At 47.5% G+C, this 17,397-nt stretch overlaps 1 protein-coding gene across 1 annotated transcript; it reads left to right on the forward strand.

Annotated features, from left to right (window-relative positions):
* The first annotated feature begins 1,169 nt into the window (after positions 1-1,169).
* LOC124679285 (FCS-Like Zinc finger 1-like) lies at positions 1,170-1,847 on the forward strand. Its single transcript, XM_047215074.1, has one exon. The coding sequence runs from the start codon at positions 1,170-1,172 to the stop codon at positions 1,464-1,466; it is 297 nt and encodes a 98-aa protein (XP_047071030.1). The 3' UTR covers positions 1,467-1,847.
* Positions 1,848-17,397: the final 15,550 nt, after the last annotated feature.

Consider the following 17,397-nt stretch of genomic DNA (forward strand, 5'->3'; position numbering starts at 1 on the left):
GAGGAAAGGGGGCCAGAAGACAAAGTGACTAAAGAGAAATCGGCGATGATCCACATGTGAGGACGGATTAGATTTACAATGCCTAAAGAGGATACAGAGAGTATGTGTTGTTGAAGTGAGATCCAATATGCAATAATTGTGGTATACTTTTCATAATTTTGAGTCAAGTAGTGGTCGTAGAATGAAAAGTTGTAAAACCTACAATATTGGGTTAAGAAATATACTTCAATTGTAGGGAGTTCTCTTTTTTTTTTAGGGTTTCTTATAATGCTATTTTCCATTTCTCATAAAAAATGCACTACTTTGGAGAAAAGTATGTTACAATAGGTGTACAAGAGATAAATCTACATGAATCTATCTATATAATCAGAGAATAGAGAATATATCTTTATGGTTTAGCATTACTTTTGTTCGTTCATTATTACAAATGTTTTAGATTTTTCGAAGAGGTATTTATCTGGAGGCAGTTTAGTGTATACTTCACTCATTTCAATCAGTATATAGTCACATTGAAATACCTAAAATGTCTTATAATGAATGGAGAGAGTTCAAGTGTAAAAAAACTTCTCTTTCTTATACACATATACAAGTTAGTGCCATCCTGTACTTTGCATCAAAATGGAATAAGCTTGTGCCTTGGACAAAAGAAATGAAAAATTAAATTCTTTGTTTTACATATGATGCAACAAAAAATTGAAACTTTCTCTCCTACTATGTTCAGTTTGGACGCCCCGTTTAGCGTTTAAGAGCGACGTCTGTGTTCTCTACTCCGTCACATTATTAGTCGACCCCAGTCGACGTCGCGCAGACATAATAACACGGTTGCCGTCGTTTTCGTCGCGGTGGAGCCGAGAGAGTTGCGTGTCCCACGTCCAGCATCCAGCCAACCACTGCACTCCACCATGGCCCATGACGAATAAACTAGCCGAACCACTCCCATCATCCTGCCCTGGCTTGCCCCGCCCGGCGAGCGAGCTGTATCGCCCGACCCGTGGGCCGGCTCGACCCACCACCGGACCACAGTTTTCCGACGCCCTCGCCGTGTCCGTCCCCGCGCACCATATATACCCGAGCTCTCCCCCCTCTCTCTTCCTCCCCGCACCCAAGGCATCAAACGCACTACGAAGCTCAGCTCAGCTTGCCTTGCTCGAAACTCCCCCGCATACACCATGGCGGCATCAGCAGCCTGCTCATCCTTCTTCTTCTTCGACGCCGAGCCGCTCGGCGAGGCCGGCATGCCGGCGCTGGACGCGTGCGCGCTCTGCACCAAGCCGCTGGCCCGGGACAGCGACATCTTCATGTACAGAGGGGACACGCCCTTCTGCAGCGAGGACTGCCGCCACCACCAGATGCAGCTCGACGCCGTCCGCGCCAGGCAGGCCGCCCGGCGGCTGCGGCAGTACGCGTCCGGGACGGAGGCGCGGAGCGGGCACCAGGAGTCCAGAAAGGTGTCCGTCGTGAGCTGACCGGCAAAGCCCGTCTCCGGTGACCGGTGGGCGCGTAGAGCTTAGCTTGAACCAACCAGCGGGGTCTGAAGAATCGCCGATCTGACGAGATGGAGGAGCTCGATTAAATTTGATCTCTCCGGTAACCTCGTCTGAGCGGGCGATGCGGTGAAGGATCCGAGGAAGTTCGTGTGCTGAGGCTCTGGCCATCTGGGCCGCCCACTGGACGCGTCCGATCCTTCTCTTGCCTCTGGCTGTCCCCCCCTTTGGCCTCTTTGTGTGTGCGCTTGTTTGAGGCTCATATGTAAATTGAAACCATTTGGAAAGATTTGTGTCGATACAAATTTTGCCAAAGAATCAAAGATCGTGACTTGTCTGAGATCTATGTTTCCCGATCACCGTTGATCTGTCGATCACTGAATATATTCTCAAACAGAGAATGGTGCGTAGAAGCTCGAACGGGAGTTTAAAAAAAAGTATGACGTTTCGTTATGAATCATACAGCCGAGCAGTCTTGTAGATCGACATGCAGGGAATTGCACATGGTGTAGTAGATCTGGAACTTGGTTAGGCTGCTAATTGCTAATCAAGGGTGAAGGATAAGGCGGAAAAAATCGTTAAGAATTCGCTTAGATTACTTTAGGTTGTTGTTAACGAGATCATTTATAAAAAGAAAAATCTTTCTTCTCGGGTAGTATATCAATGATTGGGATTTGAGTCCACTTTCGACTAAGTAAGCATCAATTGTCTTCTCTTTGACGACTGATTCCTCGGCAGTGAATGCATAGCGACGGAAACATACCTCCGAATTTTTTTATCACAATGTTGCACTGCCATTTGGTTTCAAGATGAATTCTCAACAAATTGCCAGTCCAACATTATTAGAGCATCTCGAGTTGTCGCCTCCAAACGTCGTTCGGTTGAAGGGTGGGATGGGTCGTTCTGAAGAAGCCGCAGCTTGGTGCCGTGTTTGGGGTGTGTGTTTTTTTAGCCGCCTCCATTAAGCGGTGCGTAAAACAAATCGACAAAAAATAAGGGTTTTCATTTAAATTTTGTTATATTTTGCAAGGTTGAATGAAAAATAACTAAAACCAAATAAAACGAACCTACTCATCATCGTTCAGGGCACGCGACGCCCAACCTTGTTGTCGTTCTTCCCCGGTGGCTGGTTTCGTGTGGCCCGTGCACCTGCTCTTTCGCCAGTCTCGCCATCCTTGCCTCTTGCGGTGTAGCATGCCGCCGAAGTCACCGGAGCATTCCTGCGACACTAGCCGCTCATTGCCACCCTTCACCCTACGTTGAGCATCGAGCTCGAGGAGCCTCTACAGCTCAACTGCCATGAGGAGGCGTCCAGACTCCTCCGTCGGAGATCTCGGTAATGCGGTGGAGATGGCCTCATTGGTCTCCTCGCAGATATGGGCGACATCTTGTTGAACACGCAGGGACTGGAGGGAGGCCCAGACCTTCTACTCCATAGACTACCCATTGATTGCTCCTCTAGGTCTGGCCCGTTGCTTCAGTGGTGGTGATGGTGGTCCTCCTGCCATTATTGCAGGTCCGTCACCACCTCTGCTCCACGCTAGCCATGAACTGCACGTCGAGGGCGGCGGACTCCTCCATCTCGGCCTTGTCGAGCTCGGAGGCGACACAAGTTCTCCCGTCGGTGGAGGTGAGGACGGGGGTGGAGGTGCCGGCCTTCCATGTCCGAGCATGGAGTAGGTCGTAACGTGGAGAGAGGAGAATGTGCTACGACGGCGACGGTGATGGCGATAGTGTTGGAAGGCGGGTTTAATTGGCGGAGGTGGCGCGCTGGAAGCAGCGGCCAAAGGGCGGGAACGCCATTGACACCCACATGTGGAGAACATGGGACGTGTCTACTACCTGGCTACCTCTGTTTCGGAAACTGCCGCTCCATTAAGGAAAAGTTGTCGCCTTGAGTTTCAGCCACTAACGTGGCGGGCCCGCTACTCGCCCTGCCTCTTCACGTTACTTCCGATGCTACGCAACGCGCGGCTAGGGGCGATCAATATACGACATCTTTGAAAGATGTTTTGGGAGACGCGACTAAATGTGCTTTTAGCCAGCTATGTTGGACTTACCATTGTAAAATGAAACGATATATAACTTGATTGAGACTAACTTAATTGTCAGCTAAGCAAGAGAATTAGCAAAAAAAAAAGAGCCAGAAGACTGTAGAAGTCTGGAATTGATCGAGCTAGGCAAACACGTCACGGCCTGGCTGGATCCGACGGACGCACGACCCCGGCATGTCTCAGACCACCGGCTGGACGGCTGGCTGGTGCGTGACAGCGCAATGGAGACTGGACGGTCACCGTCCATGCCCACGCCTTGCTCGTGCAGCCCTGCCCCCTCGGCCGCTCCGCTCGCCGGAGTGCCGGACACCCACGTCGAGTTAACCCGCATGCTTCCAAGCAAACCCTCCAAGGCCAAGCTCCGCGACACACCACACGAGTCTCATTATACTTCTTCCCTTTCCTCACCCAGCCGTGAGGCGCCATCGATCGTGCTACGTTCTCCTCATTGGTGAAACGTCAGCATTTGTTTATCACAACAAGTAGTAGCCAGTAACCTTGCAACAGAGAGACGGTGCTTCAGCGTGAAGTTTCGTGTATAAAAATGAGGGCACAAATCTCAGCAAAGCTAGCTGTGTGCTTGCTTCCCGGAAAGAGGCCTAGCCGGCGACGGAGATGCCATTGGCTCCCCGATTGTCTAACTCCAAGTGGGCGACGCAGCTCACGAGGGCGGCTAGGTACTACATCAACGGCCAAATTGCAGTAATTAAACCAGCCTAAACAGCGAGATGATTGGTCCAGAAGGTATCTCAGGAAAGGCAGCCTTGATTCTTGAGCCATCCAAGGTGCTGGTGCATGCGTCTCCCCCAAGCTGCATCGCATCCACTGTTCCCCACGCGACGATGAGAGACCTGGCACGCCCTCGCGCGCCTAAAGAACTCGTAAAGCGCAAGCCTGCGGCGATCGTCGTATGGTACGTGTTGATACCTGAAGACTCGAATCCGCGAAGGCGTCAGGCGTGTCATCGCCCATCACGTTTCCCGATGCCGGCGGGACGTGTGCATGGTGCACGGTGCACCAGCACGACCCAAGCCATGATTCCGCGTAATATATTCCTGGTCCATCTTTGGTATGGCGACCGTTTGTATTCTACTCCATCGTGCATTACAACCTTTGGGAATATGCCTAACCATGTGGCGTCTGTTTCTCATACTTGGGCCGAAAGCACCTATGATTAGTGTCACTACTGTGTGGTTTAGTTTAAGCTAAAGTTGTAGGGAGGCTGTCTACTGTATGAACGTGTACGTTCGATCGACTGTTCGAGCACATGATCCTACCGCGGCTCGGCGTCCTCTTATTTGCTGGGAAAAGGTGGAGCACCGCACCATGTAATAAACGGGTTAGCTTGTGTGCAAGTAAAAACACGAATTGGTACAAGTGACTCTCATTACACTACTCCGTCTGTTTGCTGTAAGCCGGCCGGCCGGTACACGTGTGGCGGTTGGGATCTAGGAGAGGTATGCATGCATGTGCACGCACGTCGCATGGGTCCTCGTCAGCCGTGACACGTACACATGCATGCACCCGTGTCTCTACCTCGGCTAGTTGCTGGACGCAACGTACTTATGGAAAAACCACCTGTTGTTTTTTGAAAACGAAACCACCTTTTGTTAGTTGATTATACATACTCAAGCGGAATTTTGCTAAAGTCAACTCCACCAGGCTTGTGGGCCAATTTGACCAATTTTGCTCCTTCTTTTCTTCGCTTGACTACGTGAGGTAATATAGCAACCGGAATTTTGCTCATTTTCATACATGTTGGCTGGTTGAGAGTTTTTTTTATGTAACCATATATATCATTAGACAATCTGTTTACAAAGATTACACATATGGTCACCACACAAGACAAACATTTGCATCAAGCAACTTTGCACAAGAAAACTCACAAGAAGTAAAACTACAAGTTCACCCTTGGAGAAACCTGTGCCTCGCCGAAACATCGTCCATCTTCCTCCACTGCCACCATGGTAGCGCTGGAAAAAGAGGCGAACAACCACCACACCTAGATCTGGGAGAGCACCATCGCATTCAATGATGCTTTTTGAGCCGATGAACCGGGTCGTCGCAGAGGACGAGCCCGAGACTTTGTGGCACGTCGTCCGAGGATCTTCCCCGTGGTCACTAGATCCCAACACCGTCATCTTCTTCAGACTTAGTCGAAGAAGACAAACGCTGCCGCCTGCTGTCATCCTCACACCCAACTGCAAGTCGCCAGACATAACTGCAGCAGCCAACGCAACTGTCACCCGCGAGAGTGCCGAACGCCAACCGCTAGACACGAATCTCACCAGATTCGAAGACCGACGAGAAGACCAGGCCACCTGCCCTCCGACGTCATCGGTTAGAGCGACGCCGAGATGGAGAAAGAGCAGAGGCAAATTATTCCGACGTGACGCAATCTTCTCTATAGAACGGCGCCCCAAGAAAACACTTGCCAACCCTAACTACTGGCCGAGCCAATACTCCGGGGTCCCCACCCCCTCCCGTCGTCGGAACGGCCCGACGGAGGAGGCAGGGACCGGCGGCTGGCCGGTGTAGTTTGCCGGCAGAGATCGCCCGTTGTCTTTTCGTGGGAGCGGTTCCTGGTTTCGTGTGGGAGCAGTTCGTTCTGGCTGGTTGAGAGTTCAGACACCGAATCCACGGTTTTAGGAGGGAAGAATTCTTTCGAGAGTTGTTAACACATAAATTTTTAGAGGGATGGCCCGGTACATAGACATCCGTCCCTTCTTGCAGGGGCTACCACAAAACAGGGGACCATTGCCATTTGTTTTTCCTACTACATGAATCTGTATCCGGGACACTTGGATTCCCTTTTGTATTTCGTTTTCGCGTGTAAGATAAGAGGAGATATACTAAACTATGGTTCGTTTTCGTATAGCCATAGACAACGTTGAATCATTGCTACTGTACGTCGTGTCATGCTTATGTGTGACTGATATTCCTACGATCGATGGGTTGTTCTTTATTCTTTTCTAATTCCTCCGGTACAATAGTACATTAACGTTCCTTTCTGCCCAATTTAAGAATCTCGAATTGGTCATGGGTGACTCAACCAAACTTTTTTTTTCTTGTGTGGTTTCAATTATTCTTTTTTCCTTGGAGACGAATCTAGTATTCTAGTGAACGGCAATCGAATAATCGATTCAATTTGGGCATTGATGTTAAATCATTGCTCTTCCCTGAAGAAAAGTTAAATCAGTTGTCTGACCAGGCTAATTAAGTCAAGCGTAACTGTGCAGAGCACAATTTCTACTAGTATTTTTTTAATCGTACCACAAGCTATATTTGACCGAAGAAAGCAGCCACTTTCAACGTATTTGTACCAGTGATCTGATGATCTCTATATTTTTCACCAATCGAGGACGAAATTGTATGTTACATTTGACCATTCTCTCGCCTTGGTAATTCTTGCTCCTCTTTTTTCTCACATGTACATAAAGCATATTTAGTCCTGTAAGGGCAGGGCATGCACATCACTAGCCTCCTACCTGTGCATTTGAGGAGTTAGTTACTCTTGGTTTGTTTGGTTGCTCATACGTTTTTTGTTTTATCTAGTAGATCTTCTTTCTAGTCACGATGGGTTGAGCAAAGTTTAAAATCATGTTCAACATCTAGTTTGGTTGGTAACAAGTCATTTCAGGCACATTTATGCATTTTGTTTGACAGCCCGCAATGCATAGTTCCATGAACAAGGATAGAATATCAGCCAGTTTGTATGTATTACCCAGGTAACCACAGGTTGTGACCTTACCACACAATATTGTGAACAGCTAAGCGGAATATGTAAGTAATAGTCAGAATTAAAATAAACACCGTCCAACCCTAGCTACTAGCAAATATCAATTCGTTAAGATGTTCCCTAGCTACTAGCAAATAGCAGTTCGTTGCGCTGTTTCCTAGCTACTAGCAAATTGGTGTTCAGTACAACACAATGTTCAAAAAATCGGCCGACCAGCCGATTAATCCCCCGTGTAATCGCTGCTCGTCAGGTGACCGTGTCGAATAAGCCTAATCGTCCAGGTTACTCGTTTGGGCCGCTTAATCGGTTGACAAGCGATTACTCGGTGTGTACCGATTAACAGGTCCACGCGAAACGTCAAAAAATGGCCTTCCGCCCGACCTACCGCCTTCGGCACAATAACCGCTCCATAATTTTCGTGCCTCCTCGATAAATAATCAGCCGAAACGTCGAGCTCGCTTTCTCCGCTCGGTGATAACTGCTGCGATTCAATCGCCGCCGCCCCCATTGCTCACCTCCGGCGGACGCATCTCTCCAGCGCCAATCCTAGAAGGTTTAATTCCTGGCGAGTGGCGACCTATACGGCTGTACCCATCCTCGCCTACATCGATTGGCTTCCGGCTGCTCTCCATCGTGTAGAAGCACGATCCCGACGCGTCTGGCCGCTCGCCCATCGATCGGCATCCGGCGCCACGATCTTGTCTGCCCCCCCCCCCGCGCTCTATTGCTTAATGAAATCCTCCATAGCTACAGGTATGACGTACATCTTATTCCCCTGTCCTCTGGTCAAGTATTTTAGTTCAATCTGCAAAATCTTAAAATTCGTATGTACACAGTCAGGCCTTGATCATTCTTGAACTAATTTAGTAATGAAGTCCATCTTATTCCCATCGTCATGTACACAGAATCTGTAATCCACGGCATATTGATATAGTAGGGAAGATGCTAGATAGTGTTGTAATCCAATCTGCGTAGGGCGTTCTGGAATATACTACTCAATGCTCGATGGTGTGATAATATTGCTCACTTGCTCACTCCGTTTTAACGTCACTGTAGATTCGATTTGTGTGTGAATGCGTGATGTTCTATGTTGAAATGCTAAACGGAGAAAGGTGTTCTATATGTTGAATTGCTTCTTTTTTTTTGCAATATATGATGCGGCTGCTGCCAAATTTATTTTTATAGATGGCTGCTGCTCGTGCTTCTGAGTTGCCAGGTTCCCAAGCCCTTAAGCGGAATTCAGACGATATGGCTTGGGAATTCGCAGAGTTGTTTGATCCAGATGACTTGCAACGAGCCAGGTTGATGCAAAGAGGAGAAATAAGCTAGATGTGCGCCGTAGGGATAATCTAGTTTATATTCAGTTTAATGGAAGAATGATGGACAAGAGAAAGAAGTACTCCTCTTCTGATGTTCTCCTTGGTGATGATGTTTCAATGACACAAGATTGGATAGTTGAAGGTGTATATGTTGATGATGAGGTTGATCCTGCCAACAGGCCTGAATGACACCATCATTGATGAAGCAATGGGAATGGAGCCTCGTAGGAGTGCGAGGGTGAGAGAACTCTATGAAGTAGAAGAATTTGTTTCCGATGGCGAATCTGAACATGATGTTGTCATGGAGGATGACATAGAATTTGAGTCTGATGATGATGGGGTTATTGAAACCAACGACAATGAAGATGAGGAGGACGTGATGCCGCCTTGAATCTTGGGGCTTTATTTAACAATCATATTCATATGATCCTATCTATTTTATTTCGGTTGTGGAGAACCAATGTTTATTTGTCGGACCTAGTTATTTAGTATGGACTGCCGTGATGTCCTATATTTATTTAATTTGTGAACCTGGTTATGTAATATGTACTGATGTGAACTCATCATGTTCTTCTATGCTTCTAGATTTATCTGTGGACCTGCTTAGCTAATATCTACTGCCTTGATGATGTTTATTGATGTGAAAATTGCTAATATGTATACCGTGGTGCTGTCCAATTTTTGTTTGTTGTGTACCTGTCAGGTTCGGCCATACTTTTTGCATGTCATGTTCACTTCAAGCAAGGTAATCCGGTGTAAAACATTGATTTTATGCTCCTTTGCAACTTTTACTTGTTCAATAGAGCATAATTTAGTGCTCGAAACTTTGAGTTTTGAAAAAAAAAATACCGATTAATAGTCGACCGATTAAATCAGTTAATAGGCCGATTTCCGATTAATCCCTAATCTCAAGCCGACCGAGCAGTTAACGACTACCGATTTCTTGAACATTGGTACAACATAGCAAGAAGCAGCGAAGTGTTGGATAGCATGAAAGTGTTCTTGTAGGTTCGTCTTCCTTCTTTCTTCAGGGCCTCGTTGTACCTCTATCTGCCCCATGGCTACCAGCCCACTCCTACCTCTTGCTCTTCCAAGTCTGACTAACACCGTGGCCATAATCAATATCGTCCGGCGTCACGTCATCCTCATCTCGGAAGAAATCGATAATACCCAACCGCAAGATCTAGTTGTGTAGAATGCAACATATAAGAACAAGCTTTACTTGGGTGGAGAACGGATGAAATAGCTTTTGATCAAGAATCTTAAACCTATTCTTCAGAGCAGTGAAAGCCCTCTCGATTGTCACTCATAGGCTAGAAATAGGGTTTCCTTGCGGGGATTTTTCAAGGCTTTGGCTTGGTGTCTCTAAAAAATTGGGTTTTCCTTCAATATATACAGGTGAAAATGCAACCTAGGCTATCAAATTGATCTCCACCTCCATGGCACCACCACCGGCCTAACTGCCACCACCGTAGCTGGAGTACTCCCGCCGCCGTATTCCAGCAAGGTAGCCCCTCCCTCCTCACACCTTCCCTCAACCTCCCTCCTACTCGACACGGATGGGGATGACCACCAGAGCGGAGGCGAATGGTGGCCGGGAGCTATGGGACACAGAAGGGGGCCGTAGGAGGTCCTTCCAAACTGAGAAATCCCCTTTGAGCTTCGTCGGAGGTCTACGAGGATAGGGGAGGTGCGGAGGCAACAAAAATGATGACAACGAGTGGCGGCAGGAGCTCGAGCATACAAGGTCGTGGCCATCGATTTACCGCACCCAGGCTTGATTCTTTTATCGGGAAGGAAGATGACAACATGGCATAGTGTGTGGAGGCGGCGCGGGGGAGCAACAACGTCCGACAGAGCCGAGCCGCCATCTGGCTTTCTTCTCCAAATCCAGCGGCGCCGGCCATGCTGGGCTTTTCCTCGGTGACAAACAGGGGGTGCGGAGGTGGCACGATGCATTTCCTCAGCGGCGAGCAGGGGGATACAGAGGCGGCGTTTATCTCTTGTCTGCGAGCAGGGGTGGCGCGACGGTGGTTCTTCGTCACGAGCAGGGGACACGGCGATGACCCTACCAACGAGCAGGGGCCAGGGCGAGGTCGCCGGAGATTTTGTTGGAGGGCAGCGGCCTAACTCGCCGGAGTATGGAGACGGTGGGGGTGGGCTGGTAGGGAGGAACCTCCCAGTTCATTTGTTTTTTGATTTTCACTTTTTTGTTCCTGTATTTCAAATGTTTTTTATTTTTTTTAATTGTGGTGACGCATGGGTATTATATTGTGATCCAAATTCATCCTAAAGAGAGACTAACTTCTGACGAGTGGAGCGAGACCCGTCGCTAGGTAGGCTTGGCCCGCCGCCCACCGTCTATATACACCTCTTTTAAGCCGCCTGCTAGGGTTAATCAGATTATAAGATAACCCACGATATTTGTAAACACTTCTCGATATCGAAATTTTGTTGGCTGGTGCCCGTGCTTTTCCCCCCTATGTATTGGAGCGGTTTCCACGTTAAAATCTTATGTCTCAGCTGCGATTTCCTTTTCGTTTTTGTTATCTGCTTATCTCGTTTATAACAATGAGACTTGTCCAGCTCAAGAAAAGATTGGCCATATCAGACTTAGAGGTTGGCCTTGACTGTGAGAATCTATGTCAATTGATGCTTAGAGCAAATTTAGTGGTTTTATTGCTACAATCTCCACAAGATGCGATTTTTTTTCTCCCCAAACATAACGTGATACCAAAATGTTGATGTGGCTCAAAAAGTGGTGGCTTTATGTTATTAACTCTTAGTTGGAGCTAGATCTAGTCTCTCCTTACACCTAACAACTGAATATGGAATAGAGTAGCATTCTCCGTTTGTCAATGCTAAGTTTGTGTAACATCTGCAAGAACGTAGTCTGGTTCTGGCATCATTGACTACGTGAGGTAACAGCATACGGAATTCTTTCATGTTCATGCTGGGTGGTTGAGAGTCGAGACACCGAATCCACGGTTTCAGGAAGATTTCTTGTCATCAGAGTTGTTAACACGAAAAACTTGAGAGATGGCCAGATGGTAGACTCTCCTTCATTGAATGCAGCCAGACAACGAATACAGAAATGAAAAGCAACTACGGTTAGGGACCCCCAACCCTAACCCGCCCCCGCGCAGCGGCACCGCGCCGCCACCGGGGCGCCCACCTCCGCCCGCCCACTCCAGCCCTCCCCCGGCGTTCTCCTCTCCGCCGACGCTGCCGGGAGCGCCGCCAGGCAAAGCCTGGTCAGTGTGGTGGCGGCGGCGGCCATCCTCCTGGCGCCGAGAGTCGGCGAGGACGGCGCTCGTTGTCCTCTCCCCCGGCGTTGGTGCAGCGAAGGGACGGCGGCCACATCGGATCCGGGGACCGCAAGATGCAGCGGCGCCTCCTTTCAATCTGATCCGGTCCCCATGGGGATCAGGCGGAGGGGATGGGCGGGCTCCTGCGGGCAGCGGCGTGCGGGCTTCGTTTGTGTCCCTTCCGCTTCACGAGGGTGCCTGGAGTTTCTACTCTAGGCATGGCGGTGGTGGTCTTCTCTTCCGCCAGAGGAGATCGGCTAGTTGTGTGGCTAGCCGTGGCGGATCTCGCGATCTGTCGCCTAGCTCCCGATGGCGAGGCGCAGCTGCCGGTGAAAGCCGGCCCGGACTTCGGTCATGGCGGATGATGGCGGTGTGGTTCGTCGTTACCTTGTTGAAGGCATTGTCTCCGCAGCCTGCGTTCTTCGCCTGGGCTGCTCCGGGGGAAATCCTAAACCCGGGTCTCTTGGATCGGACGATGGCGGCGCGCAACGCCGTTCTCCCTGTTGGGGGCATCGTTTTTGGAGCAGACAACGGATGGCGGGGGTGCTGAGGTGGAGCGGTGTGCTTTCGATGTGTCGACGTTGTGGAGTCGCCGCGGCATGGTGCAGTGGTGTCTCGGGACGGATGCAGTGTGATGGACTCGCGCAGGATGGTGGAGTCGTCTGGCGCCGTGGCGGCATCGATGGCAGGCATGGCATGGTCGATGCGATGATCTCTCTTGAAGATGGAGTCGAGGAAGACGGCGGTAGCAACTTCTATGGCGTAGACGTTGGCGTATGCTAGGAGTCTGTTTGACTGGATGTGCTTCTCATCTGCTATTGGGCGGCCTGAGAAGTCATTTGGTTTTGGTTGATGTGAGGTGGTGAATTGTCACCCCCTTCATCCCTCTCTAGGTTTAGCGAGGTGGCTTCGAGTTTGATCTTTTGTATTGCTCATGTAATGATGAGGGATTGGTTTCCCGATCTTTCACGATGCACCTTGATGATCCATAGGACCGATAGATCTTGAACTCCCTTGACAGATTCAAGGATACTCAAGCACATATGATTACTCTTGACAACTCAAGAACTCACACATCTTTATTGGATAACTAGACGAACGTCCGAGACGCCGTCATAGGGCCAACCCCGCAGGGATGGTGATACTGGAACCCAAGGTTCTACATGACTTGAATCAAAACTAGACTGCCAAACCCTAGCCGCCCCACCTCCACTTATATGAGGGGGAGGGTGGCCGGCCGGCCAACCCCTATTGGGTTGGGGCGCCCACTCATGGGCCTAAACCTAATTCGACTTGGACAGGCCCAAGTCAAATAGACTCTATTAAAACCCTAATTTGGCCCACCACATGACCTGGCTACATTATTATTTCCTAATAACAAGATTATGATAACATACTGGTACAACCTTAGACTCAATCATCATATCAATGGCTGTCCTAGTGTACCAGGCCTGGATATCCTCATCATCCTCCCCTTCTTCAAGAAGCGTTGTCCCCAACGCGTGTGGGTCTGCTAGAAAAAGGGTGACGTCAGATAAGTAACATCGCCGGTCTTCATCCTCAAGCCTCGCCAGTCTTCCACACCTCATCCTCCCTCTCGACTAGCTTGTCTTGACCTTGGCGCCCCTTTGGTCTTCGACGCCATCAACCTGATTGAAGACACAAGTATCCTCCCAAATGCAACTGAAGCGCACCATACATATCACCCAAAACAAACAGAACAAATTCCTGTCCGCCTTAGATCCAAATAAGTTGAAAACACCTGAGTATGCACCCTTCTGAAACACCAATGTCTTCTTACTTGAAAAACAAAATTTTCCCTCCACGACGAACAAGCAACAGCAGCAACAACAGCAGCAGGAAATAGCCAAAAACTGACTCACGGCAGAAAATTCCTGTCGCGGCAGAGAAACTGGAAGAAATCCTGCCGCTGCAGAGAAAACTGTCAAAAATTCTGCGAGGCCGGCAGTGCCGGTGTGTCGAGGCCGGCAGTGCCGGTGTTGCCGGCAGTGCCGGGGTGTCAAGGCCGGCAGTGCCGGTCTCCTAACGGATCTGACCTTCTTCCCCGCGATTTTTCCTGCCGTGGCAGAGAATTCCTGCAAACTCCTGTCGTGGCAGAACTTCGGTAGCGCTTCTCCTTCATCTCCCTTGCAGCCACCACCTCCGTATGCACGAAGGCCGTGAGAACTTGACTCTGCTGCCCACTTCTTCCTCCTTGATCTTCACCAACACCATGGCGGCGATGTACCCAATGGTAGCCACAGCAATCGAGCAGAAATAACTGAGCAACAAACCAATCTGCACCGTGATCAACCTAGCAATCTGATACCACATGATGAGGGATTGGTTTCCCGATCTTTCACGATGCACCTTGATGATCCATAGGACCGATAGATCTTGAACTCCCTTGACAGATTCAAGGATACTCAAGCACATATGATTACTCTTGACAACTCAAGAACTCACACATCTTTATTGGATAACTAGACGAACGTCCGAGACGCCGTCATAGGGCCAACCCCGCAGGGATGGTGATACTGGAACCCAAGGTTCTACATGACTTGAATCAAAACTAGACTGCCAAACCCTAGCCGCCCCACCTCCACTTATATGAGGGGGGGGTGGCCGGCCGACCAACCCCTATTGGGTTGGGGCGCCCACTCATGGGCCTAAACCTAATTCGACTTGGACAGGCCCAAGTCAAATAGACTCTATTAAAACCCTAATTTGGCCCACCACATGACCTGGCTACATTATTATTTCCTAATAACAAGATTATGATAACATACTGGTACAACCTTAGACTCAATCATCATATCAATGGCTGTCCTAGTGTACCAGGCCTGGATATCCTCATCATGTAAGGTGTTGTGAATAATATAATAAATAGGCCGTGTGCATCCTTTGGATGCAGAAGCTGAGGCGATATTTTCCCCATTTCAAAAAAAATAGGACTCTCCTTCATTCTTACAGGGGCTACCCCATTGGCCCATTCCCATTCCCATTTGTTATTCTACACGAATATTTATCGGCGACACAGGGATTCCCCTTTGTATTTCATTTCTGCGAGTAAGATAAGAGGAGATATACTTAACTAATACTCGTCCCGTTTCCGTATGCTCGTAGACAATGCTGGATCGGTGCTACTGCTACGTCGTGTCATGCTTCTGTGGCTGATATTCGTACGAAAGCTTCTTATTCGTTTTCTATTCCTCGTCTGTAGGGAATATATTTAGGTTCCTTTCTGCCCAATCTAAGAATCTCTCCTTGGTCATGCGTGACTCAGCCAGATCTGCATTTTTTTTTGTGTTCCTTCTACTATTCTTTTTTCATGCAGAGGAATCTAGAAGTATTAATATTATTCTAGTGAACGGCAACTGAATAATCGATGCAAATTTTCTGTGGAATAGTCAGCGATGTCAAATCATTCGTCTGACCAGGCTAAGTCAAGCGTGACTGTATGCAGCGAGCAATTGTTTTCATCACATCACGGTGCTATATTTCCACGTCTTTGGACGTGATCTCTGATATTTTCACCGATCGAGGACGAAATAGTCTCCGTTACAATTGAGTACCTTCTGCTCCCTTTCGCAACGCCTGGTCATGTTACCATTTAACATAAGCATATCTAGACATTCTAGTCCTAATTAGTGAGCTAAAAACAGTGTTAAAAAACACGGTGAAGCAGACAAGAGCGGCACGGCCCGGCAACATGGTCAACTGGTCAAGCTATGCATGATGCGAAAAATTGACAGCCGCCGATGCACGAGTCGAGAGAGCCAGGCCCCAGCAGAAAACTCTACAATGTCGACACTGCATTTGGCACATCGAAATGGCACTTTTCCCTGTGTTGAATGTGAATCGACAGCACCGGCAATATGTGAAGAAGACAACAGTGAAATCAGAGGGGAAAAAAGGATCAAGCCCCACGCCCACGGTACAGTGTGTTGTGCCCACTGGTGCTTCGTCAGGCGCGGCTGAAAACGGTCTGTTGGCGACAAAATGCGTTTCCGTCAAGCTCGGCGATGAAAATGATACCACCACCGGTGTCTCTTTCATCCCATAAATAAAATATTACGGGAGCAGAAAATTGGTACTTACACAACTGAAGTAGCCATTTTTATTATAAGTTTAAGAAAAAGAAGCCATTTTATTATCTGGTGAGTGAAGTAAGCTGGAGCTAGCAAGAGAAAGTTGACCAAGCAATCTATTCTGCAAAGTTAAATAATGTTGAATAATTGAGATCATTAACATGGAAACCTACCCCACCTTAATATAATAGGTTGAGTTGATGACTCGGAGCTACTCAGGATTTCTGTTTTTATTCCGAGGAACGGTGCTTCTGGTTACTTGTTTGCATGGAGTTGATTGTGATGGGTTCTTTTTAAATGCGAGAGGTGCCATCCAGTGTGTTGGGTGTCAAAGAAAGCGACCCCATTGATAGGGCAATATGTATGATTTGTGAGCACTCGATACAGATTTTAAGGAGGTGGTGTTTTGTAGAAAGAGCGATGACATTTACTTATCTGTTTATGTCCTTGGTATAATATTATTTCTACATTAGTCCTTGAATATTTATGTGAAGACATGTTGTTAAAGTAGAATCTAGAATGTATGTACAAGAGAGATAAATATTATTTTAAATAAAATGATGCAGAAAATTAAATGGTAATAGGGTGAAGTAAAAATTGTTTCCTATGTTAAAAGGTGGATCAGGGTTCAGAGCTTCACTTGACTACTCTCTAAATATGGTGGGACGAATCTAGCAACACAAAGCAAGATGACGCTATGCAAACTTTTTTTGTAGGTTATGTTTGATATGCATTCATATACACATCACATCCTAACATATACATATGATGCAATATGTATCTTTAATACTCCTCGAAATAAGGATACTACAACATACCTAGAGTTTAAGTGGACGACATTACCTAGAACAAAAGAGATCATCTTTTTCTACCACTAGATGAACAAAACACATTGTATCTCATTCTCCCTTGTGAGGTAAACATAGAAATATATAAACCATAGTAGTTACCAAATTTTATATCGCTATACAATTGCTACTACCGATTTATTTCAACTAATACACATGCTTCCCATCTCGCATCCTATCATACTAGTTTGATCAGATCGTTTAAAATAAATGGGGTAATACTATGTATCTATAAATACTTCAACCACAATTTGTAAATATGCATCTCATAACTCATCTCATAAACGAAAGATCCACCATGCGGTAATCATGTAGGGTGGCTTATAAGGAATAACAAAATGTTAACACATAGAGAAAGATATTGCAAGCTACTACAGCACAGGTTGTTAGTATCATGATACAAGGTAGTATCGTTTACTATCGTATCGTAGTACCACGATACTATGTGAATTTTATTTTAGTTAAAATATATGTATATATTAATACTATACCACAAACAAATTTAACTTTAAACTTTAATTTGTATTTTGAGCATATTCTATGTATTTCATAGA

The sequence above is a fragment of the Lolium rigidum genome, chromosome 7 (genome assembly GCF_022539505.1).
Source record: "Lolium rigidum isolate FL_2022 chromosome 7, APGP_CSIRO_Lrig_0.1, whole genome shotgun sequence".
In the NCBI taxonomy this organism is placed as follows: domain Eukaryota; kingdom Viridiplantae; phylum Streptophyta; class Magnoliopsida; order Poales; family Poaceae; genus Lolium; species Lolium rigidum.

Bases quoted from the DNA above. Each gene is read 5' to 3' on its own strand.
- LOC124679285 (XM_047215074.1), top strand. From the start codon at position 1,170: ATGGCGGCATCAGCAGCCTGCTCATCCTTCTTCTTCTTCGACGCCGAG.